At 39.0% G+C, this 12,915-nt stretch overlaps 1 protein-coding gene across 4 annotated transcripts in view; it reads right to left on the bottom strand.

Moving 5' to 3' along the window:
* Window positions 1–12,915, bottom strand: part of LOC100114882 (ammonium transporter Rh type A) — a 27,268-nt gene extending 14,353 nt beyond the window's left edge. The window contains exons 1-2 of one of the 4 annotated variants that reach the window (XM_008219142.4): window positions 12,811–12,915; window positions 5,857–5,989 (exon numbers count right to left, since the gene is read on the bottom strand). In XM_008219142.4, coding sequence (XP_008217364.1) covers window positions 5,857–5,989; window positions 12,811–12,816 — 139 coding nt within the window. In that variant the 5' untranslated portion in view covers window positions 12,817–12,915. Of the gene's footprint in view, window positions 1–5,856; window positions 5,990–7,254; window positions 10,239–12,810 lie in introns of those variants that run through there. The other 3 variants (XM_008219141.4, XM_031928350.1, XM_031928352.2) reach the window with 3 other exon arrangements.

Raw genomic sequence — 12,915 nt, 5'->3', positions numbered from 1 at the left:
GGATTTCTCGTAAGCAAAAGCATCATACATTCGGTTAAAAGTTTCAAATCCGTCAATGATAGACTCTCGTACATCATTATCGAAGGTGAATGGTATAGATATGTATTTATTAATGTACACTGTCATACGGAGGACAAAGAAGAAGAAGCTAAGGATCTCTATTACGAAACTTTAGAGCAGGAAATCGACCAGTTCGCGTCTTACGACACAAGAATAGTATTAGGCGATTTCAATGCTAAAATAGGTAGGGAGGAAATGTTTAGGCCTACTATAGGTAAGGAAAGCCTGCACGAAGCCAGCAATGATAACGGTATTAGGGTCATAAATTTCGCGGCGGCAAAAGATCTTATAATCAAAACTACGTGTTTTAAGCACAAGAACATACATAAGGCAACGTGGACATCGCCGGACGGGGCCACACAGAACCAAATTGATCATTTCCTCATTGAAAAAAGACGTCATATTAATGTTCTTGACGTAAGGGCTTACAGAGGGGCAGATAGCGACTCGGACCACTTCCTAGTAGTAGCCAAATTAAGAGCTAGACTAGTAGCGAATCAAAATAGTAAGCGAGCAAACAAGGTAGAAAGCTTCGATATTGAGAAACTACGAGATAGAACAGAGCGAATTAGGTACCAGATAGTAATTAATAACAGGTTTCAGGCACTTGAAGAAGCAAACACATCGCCGGAGGGGAATGACGAACCGAATAGCTTATGGGGGGACATCGAAAAAACGGTAAAAGAGGCCGCGAACAAAGTACTGGGTAAAAAGAAAAAGCCAAAGAGCAAACCATGGTTTGACGAAGAGTGCGAACTCTGGTTTGAAAGGCGCAAAAAGGCTAAATTAGATAGCTTACAAAATAGAAGCGATAGGACCGTAGAAGAGTATTCTAACGTAAGGACACAGACGAGCGCGATCTACAGAAATAAGAAGCGGGAGTATTAAAAGAATCTTATTAGGAGAATAGAAACTAACAGTAAGGAAAATAACCCCCGCGAAATGTACAGAGGGATTAACGCCATCAGAAAGGGTTTTAGGAGTAGAGCGCAATTGATGAAGGACGAAAACGGGGACCTCGTAACAAATGACAACGAATTACTGTCGCTGTGGAAAAATTATTTCGATAAATTATTAAACGTGCACGAAAATAGCGAAGAATTAGGGGACGAAATTCACACAGCTGAACCCCACGTGGAGGAACCGAGCTACCAAGAAGTAGAGGCCGCGATTAAAAAACTAAAAAACAACAAAGCCGCGGGAAATGACTCTATACCAGCTGAGTTACTCAAATATGGGGGCGTCGAGCTCACTTTCAAAATCTATAAACTAGTATGTGCCATCTGGAAAAATGAAACAATACCCGAAAATTGGAAGGAATCTATCATTATACCGATTTTTAAAAAGGGGGATAAGACAGACTGCAATAACTATAGGGGTATTTCACTTTTAGCAACGTGCTACAAAGTTCTGTCAAACGTAATACAAGCTAGACTCACTCAATTCGCGGAAGATATAGTAGGAGATTATCAGTGCGGATTTCGGCGCAACAGATAGACGAGCGATCAAATGTTTACCATCAGACAGTTGTTAGAGAAAAAGTGGGAATTTTGCGAAACCATACACTAATTATTTATAGATTTTAAAAAAGCGTACGACTCTATTAAGCGAAGCAAAATGTATCAAATTCTAGTACTTCTCGGTGTACCGAAAAAACTCGTGAGATTAATTCAAATATGTCTGAACGGAAGCACGGGAAAGGTCCGAGTAGGCGGTAATGTATCAGAACCCTTCATGATACGCGATGGTTTAAAACAAGGGATAATGGAACTACGCAGATACTAGGCTACGCAGATGATTTGGATATACTGGGGGATTGTAGGGAAACGGTAGCAAGAAACGCGGAAATCCTCATAAAAGCGGTGGAGTATACAGGGTTAGAAGTGAGTGAATCAAAAACAAAGTACAGGATTGTGGATAAGCTAGGCATCTGCAGAGGGGAGGAAGATCTCAGAGTTAGAAATTTTACTTTTGAAAAGGTTAGCGAATTCAGGTATCTGGGTACGACCATAAATGATAGAATCGAGATTAATGTCGAAATAAATAAGAGACTCCATTCGGGTAATGCTTGCTTCTACGCCGTGAGTAATTTACTTAAGTCGAGACTGTTGTCTAAAAACGTTAAAATAAGAATATACAGGACAATAATACTGCCGATGGTTCTGTACGGGTGCGAAACGTGGGCTCTCACTAAGCAGGCGGACAACCGTTTTAGGGTATTTGAAAATAAAGTCTTGCGAAAAATATACGGGCCGCAGAAAGATGAGGAAACCGGGGAATGGAGGAGACTACACAATGATGAGTTACACAATCTGTACGCGTCACCAAATATTAACAGAATAATAAAATCGCGCAGATTGGGATGGGCAGGGCACGTAGCGAGAATGGGAGACGACCGTACGGCAGCGCGTGTCATGAAGGGCAGGCCGATGGTAACGCGACCTCTAGGTAGACCTAGACGTAGATGGGAGGACAACGTAAAAGCGGATCTAGTAGAAATAGGACGGGTGGGTGTCGATCGGAGAGGTGCATCTTGGGTCGGGTTGACACAAGATAGGGCAGCGTGGAAGGCTTGCGTAGATGAGGCGATGAACTTTCGAGTTCCAAATGCCATGTAAGAAAAAAAAAGTATCTAATGTCGAACATCATGTCAAACAACATGAAGTGGTAGATGAAAAAAATATACTCGAGCCAGAACAAAATACTGGAACAAAGAAAAAGCTAATGGTTACAGGTGAGATTAAGGAAAAAGGTCGAAAGAAAGGAAAATTCACTTCAGCCATTGGATTACCGCTGAGAAAAGATCCTCAAGCATTCATTCAGCTAAGTGAAGAAGATCAAGTACAAAAAATTCTAGCATGGTTAGGATTTCAATACAGATTTATCAAAACGGTTGTTGATGATACAATTGTGATTCCATTATCTCTTCGAGAGAAATTTGAGAAAATTCCCGAACAACTATCATTAGAATTCATAGATTTTGACATATTAGATAGCCATCTAGCTTCAGAAACTAAAGCTAGATTGATAAAAGCAGTGGAAGAACAAAAACTAGGAATGACGTATCATTGTAGGAAATGTAAGAAAATTGTAACAGAATCAACTCCTTGCATTGAGTGCTGCGTTTGTCTTCAGTGGGTTCACACCAAATGCGACAGAATAAATATAACTGAAGCAATGAAGACAGATGATTACAAATATTTTTGTAAAACTTGCTTAGCTCGCAAGTAGAATTTTTCTTTAAATGGGAATCAAACAACTTATCTTAATTTTATTTTTCTGATCTCATTAATCAAAAAATGAAAGTATGTCATTTTCTACTTTAAAATCATTAGCGATGTAAGTAGTAGTTAGCATGTTTGTACGTATGCAGACAGTAGGTCAATCGTACTGATTTAAACAGTGAAAAAAGAGAATATGCATTCGTATAAGAAAAATAATAGCATCTCCTAGACTTATATTAGCTCCTTTTTTACACTTTATAGAGTCAATCTTGACCTATTATTTTCTCCTTCAACTTATTGCCTATCGCCTTCAACGCCAAATGACTATATCTATCTGAATTTTCAATTTCACGGATTAACAACTCTTTTTTATACTATAACTCTTAATTTATAAGCATTTAACAAAAAATGGAAAATACGACACCGGTACAAGGCCAGGAATTGTGTTGCAACCCACAATCACTTCGACTCCAGCAAGATAAATATTGAATAAATTAATAGTTCTCGTATGCACCATTTTACTTATTTTTATTGACTAAGTACAGAAATTATAAATATGTAAATCCCAAATTATCTGTGATGCTTATCATATCTGGATAACCAGTGTAAAATTGGAGCAGATTAGAAAATCCTTGCAATCAAAGCGCGATTTCTTACATTCACGTAAAAATTGGAGTCACGTAAGAATTAGAGTCACGTAAAATTTGCAGTCACGTAAAAAATTGGAGCCGCTCAATAAAATATTTTCTTATTTTACGTGACTCGAAGCTTTACGTGTCTGTAAGAAAAATTACGGGACTCGGAGCTTTTACGTGACTCCAAGGGCTTTCTCGGAAAATTTACGTGACTCCAAGTGGCCCGGAAAATTTACGTGACTGCAAGAATTTGGCTGAAAAGCCTCCCTTACAGTCACGTAGAGTCACGTAATTACGTGGATCTTGGTGCGAATAATCACTCCGTTTTTTAATTGAGCAGGTCAAATTTTACTTATAGGCAGTTACGCAGAAACTACTATCTCTAGCACATTGTATTTCTGGTATCTAGCATATTTTTACATTTTTAGTCAAGGTTTTAGGTAATTAGAATTTTGACTTTTAATAGCTGTGAGAGATTTTGAGACCGATATCTGTTTTTTCATTTTTGCATTTATTCTCATTCAAAAACTAACAGGTCTCGAGAGCTCATATTTCGCATATAGGTTTCTTTTGTAATTGTGAAAAGATATTTAAAGTTGAATTGACCTTAACTGAAAAACTTCTGATTTCGACTAAATAATTATCATGGGTGTTGTAGTCGAACACAAAAGTATTTTAGTTAACGTTGATTCAACTTTAAATATCTTTCCACAATCACAAAAGAAATCTACATGCAAAATATGAGCTTTCTAGACCTGTTAGTTTTCGAATGAGAAAAAATGCAAAAATGAAGTAACAGGTATCGGTCTCAAAATCTCTCACAACTGTTAAAAGTCAAAATTCTAATTAATGCCTTGACAAAAAAGCTAAAATACTTATCACTTTTTTCATGTAAAAATACACTGTAAATCAGAAATACATGTGTAATTTTCCAAATAATTCTGATGAACTGAGTTTTTATCCATTCGATTTTAGTTGAAATATCATTTACTTGTCTGAAATGTACAACTTATAGATTCAACTTTTCATTGATCGGTTCATTGTACAACATGAGATTTCTTTGAAATACCACTACATATGTTATTTTACCGCCTAATATAGTCAATATATTTTTTTAATTATTAATTTTATAATAAAATGCAACAATGCATAAGAAATTGCAAGAAAAAGTAAAAGGATGTAAGCAGAAGTAAGAAAATAAAAAGTCGCCATTTTCTTATATAATATTACGCTTACAGACAATTTTTTACATTTTCTTATACTTTTTTACTTATTGTTACATTTGTCGTTTCAAAGAAGAGACCCCCATGAAATCCTGGATCTCTGGATTTGTAATAAATTGTAACAAAATGTAGCAAACTGTAATAAAACGTAAAAAAGGTCCGAAGTCCAACAAAAACGTACAAATAAAAATTACATTTTTTATTTCCTCTAGGGCTCCTACCAGAATAAGAAGTCATTTAATCCTATAGTTTTATGTCTAAACCTTTAAATAACTAAAAAAGCTCTTGATGTCTGTAAAAACTACGTTGTACTTTTCGCCTTTCTCTACAAAACTTTCACAATAATATGTAAGCAGTCATCTATATACCTATCGCGCCTGACCAAGATTACACAAAATATCCATTCGCATTGTCTGCATCGAACAAACCCTCCTCCCACTCCCCATCACCATAGGTATTCATACACGCGATATATATATATATATATATATATATATATATATATATATATATAATCATCAGTGTCTATACGTGCCCGCACGACAAGGCGACAATGGGGTCGCGGGTCAGACAAGGAGCCGCTTTCAACAGGCCGTATCGTCTCGGCTCTATATGGAGATGCGCGTCTATATATGTATATGTGTGTGTGTATACGAAAACGTTTATACGTAGATATATGTACAATGCGTGAGAGATGTGTGTGGGTATGCTTACTTGAACGGTTTCTCGGGACGGGACGCGCCTCAGGCCCGTACGTCATCAGCGTCCCCATTAACACGATCACAATGATCTGGATCAGCAGGAGCAGCATCACCTGCTGTTTTTCGCCGCAGGTGCCCAGTATTCCCTGAGATGAACCGGAAAATCGTATCAGTGCACACATACTATAGACGTGCTTCAGTATTATTCTATTTTTTTTTTGCATCTTTCTCTGTGCATAATATCTTTTTATTTTTAAGTTCGAAATCAGAATTAATTATTGTGTTTAAATTTTGCTTTTCGAAAATCGGTAAAATGAATGTTATACATTTTTCAATTGTTGTAGCCTATGCTGGATTCGGAAATGTGATCCAGTAGTAACAGGCGAATATGAGGAGACATTTAGCGAACGACTACTCATTACCGTACTGTGTGTTTGAAAGGATCAAAGCAAGCCTGGACGCATAGTAATTGATCCGCAACATGAAAGAGAACACCAGCTAAATGTCTAAGTTCCGAAAATTAATTAAGCTATACGCTATCCCTTTTCGCGTGCCCAAGTCGAAATGCAGTCTAATCATACAACATTATAATATAGCTTGCAGCAAATATAGCGAACGAGAAGCGGAAAACGAACTACATACAGGTCGAATTCCGGCTTTAAATGCGATCGCAATCAATTTTCTCCGCGCGCTCTCTTCGAAAGCGTTGTATCGTCTGCGCCTGTGCGTTATCCCGACAAGCAAAAAGAACGCGTCCCAAGCGAACAAGCTCGGTTTGCGAATAAACTTGAGCTCCGACACTTTCTTTCGCGAGATAAATTAGCGCACGGCACGCGGGCGACTGTTGTTGGAATGCACAGTTGGAAATTGCGTTTCCACGCAGTGCAGTAAAGCTTCTAAGTTCTCTTGGCTTTCGTGGGGATTAGCACTTTGCTGTAATAACGATCGCGACGTGCCGCAGATGCTGTTGCAGCTTTTGAGCTTTTTTGGAGGTGTTTGCGTTGTTCGCGGGCGTGATTTATCGCGCGGAGGGGAATGCGAAGTTTTGGGTTTATGGGTCAGGAGAGTGTGCGGCTGCAGTGTTTTCCGGTTGCGTTTTTGAAAGGCTGCTGGAATTTTGCTGTTTTAGAGGGATGTGCGCGGCTTCGGGGGATGTTGAACGATGCGCTTGAGAGTGTTAATTCGAAAGGTTATTCCCGTTAATATAAAACTTATACGTCTTATTGTCTTATTTCTGCAGACTCTGGCAGAAGCTGCTTGGAATACGAAACTTTCGTTATGAATTTTACACTGTTAGCGTTCATTAGCTATATAGTATAATCATGCACTACAATTACAAGAGTACACTGAATAATTGACACTGATTATAATGCATATCAGCTATTGAGCAGACGAACACGTTTTACGTAACTTTTCTCAAAAGCACAATATTGTAAACGATGCGCACAGAATCGATGAGTGCGGTCCCTCCCGAAAATAGTTCACCGATGCGCTGCACTGTACCTTCGCCATCTCTCCGCAGCAAGCAATGATCCCAGTTATTTTGCACCACAACACACGGAGCGGTCCAGCACCACAGCAGTAGCAGCAGCAGCGGCAGCAGTTAGCCAAAACACTACACACAGAGACAGAGCGACCAAGAAATTGACGATAGGCCGCGGAAGTTTACTGTCTGCCGGCCGTTCCGATGACCACCGCGCACACTACATGTCTCCGCTCGATCGGACAGCTACGCGCATATGTATACAGCATGCGGAGAGAGATAGAGAGAGAGAGAGAGAGAGAGAGAGAGAGAGAGAGAGAGAGCGAGCCGAAACCGCGATCGAATAAAATCCAGCGATAAATTTTCAACGCATATTCGCGCAGCGGCCAATTACGACGTGCGTGTGTGTTGAGCAGGGGGGAAGAGGGGGAGGCGTGTGGTGGGATGTGGAAGTTGGCTTGATGGAGATGGGATCGGGTGACGCTTCTGGATTATTGAATGCTGTGTGTGTACTGTCGCTGCTGGTTCTTTTGGCTTTGTTGGATGAACATTTTAGGCGTAATCTCTAATTATAAAGATGATCTACTATTTATAATTATGAAACTGCGTTAAGTAATGAATGTAAAAGTTATAAGCTAGCATAAATTGGGTTAATCACACGAGGTGTGATTAAGAGACTACTTACACGATTATAATACTGATTATTACCAATATCCTGCTCGATATCCTCTATGTGATGTGAGTCATCCATTATATTATAGCGTGCAATTTTTATTAAAGTAATAACAGGTCGATCTATACATATATATGCATAAATATTCTCAATTGCAGAATCATGACTCGCTGTTATAAGAAGCTTTGCATTTCATCAATTTTCTCCGCAAATTTGTTCCCAAAAATAACGCCGAAACATAAACTTTGAACAAACGAAAACCGTTTCCCAAAATTTGTTCACCACTCAAACGCTGCTTAATCCATTAGGATTAAACTAATTTAGCAGAATCTCTCGTTCGATGCAGTACAGCGTGACAGCTGCCTCCCCTCCTAAAATCCCCGAAACAAACAATCGAAATCAAGTAATCAATTACTACAGGTATGTACAAATAATTACGAGTCGCAGATTGCCATATAGTAGCCGAGAGCGCCTACAGCGGAATGAGTTATATGCAGCGCAGATGACGTCGTGCGTGTAGTATGCAGCGCTAAATCACCCCAGCGGATATACGCTATTCGCTTAATGTCCGATGTATTTGATGCCGAACCATAATATAAACTAACCTAACGCATTGATATACGCTCCCTCCCGTGTTTTAATATGGATAAATATAGCGTCAGCTTTGTTGCGGAATTTCGGTAAGGATTGATATTATGGATTTTTTTTTGGAGAAGCTTTTTCGTTTCGAGGAAAGTTCTGTGCAAGAAATTATCGTTGATTTGTACGTAGCCACAACGATATTTTACGATTAAAACAATCCAATGTTATGCCCTATGCTCGCCGATGTTGGCTTACTTTAATGCCTGCGTGTTTGCATTGCCAGAAACGGTATAATATCCCAATTGCGTATACGCGCTGTAATAGTCGAATACCGAGCAAGCAAACACAATAGCTTCGATAACGCACAAAGGAATTTTCGATATTTCCAAAGTATCAGATCAAAGAAAAGCTTTTGAAAAGTAATGAAATTCCTCGTGTACGCTGCGGCTGTATGCAGCACATCCTGTAATTCCAGAGCCCAAACGCTGAATTTCCCTCCGAATCACATGCGCGCACCAGTCATCTGGCTTTTGTTCCACCTAATTTGCCTACAATCGATCGTGAGGAGGTCGATTTAGCTCAACCGTCAGTGACCACTTAGTCGCCCGCTATTCCTTTGTCGCAAAAGTAACCGCGACACGCGACACCGCTACGCTCACGTATACGTATCAAAACAACTGCATAATACATGAAAGCATCGATTTTTTCCCGTCGTGAATCTCTTATAATGTTTCTTTTTCCCGCTTTCTCTGTCTCTCTCACTCGAGGATGTTCGACCAGCCGTGAGATATCAAGCTAAATCAGCCGAAATAAGCACGGGATATCGCGCGCATATACCGGTGTACTTGACATTCGTTGATCGAAGCTTATTGTCTGTGAACGGAAAAACATCGTGTGTATACTATAGTATAGACTTGTTATTTTCGTCACTTTGTTTCCAAATTGCGATTGAGCTATGTTTTCCGATAAAATTTGTGCGCGAGTAAAATAAAAGGTCGGCAGTCCCGATGAAAAAAAAGAAGCTCCGTCGTGTACAATGAGTTAATTCGTCGGCTAGATCTATGACTCCACTTTTGAATTCGAACGTTGCCACACTTGTTTGCCCGGTTGATTAATACTGATCGAGCGACTGACATATACGAGAACATCAAAACAAGTGGATATAGTATCTTTATTTTGCTGTTCTAGCCGAATTAAAACGTTATCGAGTGCTGGTATAATATACGCTTGTTTAGCTGAACGTTTGGTGCCTTGGATGAAACTTTGCGTTAAATCGGAAGTTGCTGTAACACTTTACACGCCTCAAGCTTGACTGCACTGCTAACTAACTACGACCTATACTGTAATAAGTTTATAACGCATTTACCCGAAGATCACCGCACTAGACGAAACTCGCCCAACCTAATTACTTAATTGCAGCTATGTAGCACTTGACAAAAAGCTTCGACTACGGTATAGAAGCTTAGTTGATTTTCAAAAAGTATAAATTTAACTTATTTTTAATTTATTTTATATAACAGAGAGAAGATTATCGAAAAACAAGCACAGGACGAGAATATTCGGATCGAGCGGAGTAAGTGCGAAGGGCCGAAAACCGTATTAATACAGCAAAGCAAACAATCCTTTTCAGTTAGCACAACGACGCTGTTAACCTCGGACTGGAGCATCAGTTAAGCATTTCCTCCTTATATAAACTCGTCGCAATGGAATTGACGAAGCACTAGCGTACGTCTCTGCAGCGTCTCGCGAAGTGTAGCATAAGTAGGCCTCGAAATGCGCGGAAATACGAACCTCGCGGCACGTCTGGACGACAATTAGAGGCTTGTTTAATTGCCACACTGTCGGGATGCGTATGCGTCTATGGACTTGATTGAGTGGAGTCTCTTTTCCTTTTTTCAAATTCCGAGGGATTTCGTTACGCCTCGAAGGCGAAAGGCTATTTTTGGAATTGAGGGACGCTGAGAGGCGGAAATTTTCATTCTTGGTATAAACGAGGGATTATTGTGAGAGCAACGAGCGTATCGCTTCGAATGTGGAGGAGAGTTATTGCAATTTGTTGAAGATTTCAAGGAACTGTTTATAATATTATATATATATATATATATATATATATATATATATATATATATATATATATATTTTATAATATTGAAAATTTTCTAAAATAAATAGGGTTCATCACTGAACCATCACGTATTATTATAATGATATTTTATAACGTTGAATATATTTATAATATTAAAATTTTATATTACATAATGTAGAACTATAATTATGACGGATTTGTGATTCATATTATTTTACGGCAAGGTAAAAGCTTTTAATATACTGTATATTTGTATGCATATTTAGTTCATACGTATATAAATATATACAAAATTATTAATTACCACTCTAGTCTACATTGATTTATAATTATTGTAAAAAATATGTAACTAAACATTTCCAATTAATTTTAGCAAATTCTTCGGGTATACGTAGCAAATCAAACAATAGAACGTCTTAGTTTTCAATCCTAGAGCCTCCGAAATTGTCCTCTCAACCTTCTCAAAAAGCCGAGAATCCAGCCCTCGCAATCTCGCTACACACATGTATATAACTAACCATCTCACTTAATTGCGCATTATCAAGGAAGCCTCTACTGCAGAAGACCGTAGCCGAAACTACGGTCTCCGTGAATTCCAGCAGAGAGCAGCAGCCAGTACACGCGCGGCAATGAGACTAGGAAAATTCACGGGCGGTCAAAATGGGAAGGCCGTAGCGCGTGCGCAACTAGACCCTCTCTGCCCTCGAAAGAATGTCCAAGAGTCGACCGGATATGTAGGTGTACAAGATGATAATCTTGGCTAGAGTATATTATAGGGTGTGTCCTGCAAACGAGCTTTTTATTGGCGAATCGATTATTCATTTTTCCCCCTCAATAGAGTATATTATAATATAGATGTATCGACTTTTCGCTATGCGTAACAGCAAAAACAATCACTTTGTCCGTTATACGCCGTCGCACATTTTTCTCTACAATTTAGCCCCGACGTGACTCGTCGATTCTGTTCCATTACTTCCAATAAATTCTCCAATTTCACTTTCGTCGATCGAGCAAGAGACCTCGCGTATATGGAGTGTACGTACACACGTGAGAGACGAATCGAGATATCGACTCTCGCGACCACTCAAATAAAAGCTTACATTTCTCTTTTACATTTTCTCTATTATGACACGAGCTTTATACTTGTTAAGTTGTCAGTTGTATGCTACACTGCAGAGTATATGTATATAGATAATCGATTTTCAATTATTGCAATATACTGAATAACGTACCTCGGGCTCTTTTTTTTAAAAGTAGTTGCGATGTATCGCGATGCCGCGAATTTGTCGACGAGCTTTTCTGGGTTTTAATTTTACGCACACGTGCGGTTTATCAAAAAATAGGACGATTTTCATCGAAGCTCGATTAAAAGGCACGACATTGTAGCGTCGAAGACTGATGTGGGCGTATCATGGCTATCTTTCGATTCATCTCGTTTTTCGACTTCAAAAACGACGTTCAAGCGCGTGTACTTGAAAATAGCGAAACTAAATTACGGAGCATCGAAGAGCAATGCCAATAATAAACATCAATTGTAACAAGACACGTCAACGATAATTGTCCTACAATAGCAGTTGATTAATCGACGCTAATCGAAATTATCGACGAATTATTGAGAATCAGATCCGACGAGCAATGACGAATTATCTGCAGCTAGATAGACATACGCATATAGCTATACGCGTAATGAGATCCCGTCAGTATAGAGTGTATCGTATGAAATATAGATGCTCACCACCAGTGCAGTAGCCTTAATTTGCGCGGATTAAAATTTTTACAAGAGTTCATGCAAATTCCTCGCTGCCGGGACAGATAATATTCATGAGAGCTTTGTACCTCTACTTGTAAAGGGAGAATCGGAAAAAACGCGGCGAATTTAAATTTACGGTTTGTCAGATTTCGCGCTTTGCATTTATCGCGCAATGCAGGCACGCACAAATGTAAACTCGTCATTAATTATGCGTATCGCTCGGATATATTCGCTTTTGTTTGTTTTTTCTACTTCGAAGCTTTGAATTGTTTGCGCAAAATTTTTTTTCCACACTGTTGTACAAAACACGACGGTGTACATATTTTTTCACGTATGAAAACGTAAATAATAATAAAACGATTGAAAATAACAAATAGCAAAATTATAACTCACGTGCATTTCGGACTCGCTGCGGTATAGAACACACTTTGAGGATAAATCAGCGAGAGGCACCTGATCTTGTGCCGAACCTCGCAGCGACGACTCCGAGTCACAAAT

Source organism: Nasonia vitripennis (genome assembly GCF_009193385.2).
Source record: "Nasonia vitripennis strain AsymCx chromosome 4 unlocalized genomic scaffold, Nvit_psr_1.1 chr4_random0006, whole genome shotgun sequence".
In the NCBI taxonomy this organism is placed as follows: domain Eukaryota; kingdom Metazoa; phylum Arthropoda; class Insecta; order Hymenoptera; family Pteromalidae; genus Nasonia; species Nasonia vitripennis.
The sequence above is the reverse complement of the archived record's forward strand: the minus strand, read 5'-3'. Positions and strand labels throughout refer to the sequence as shown.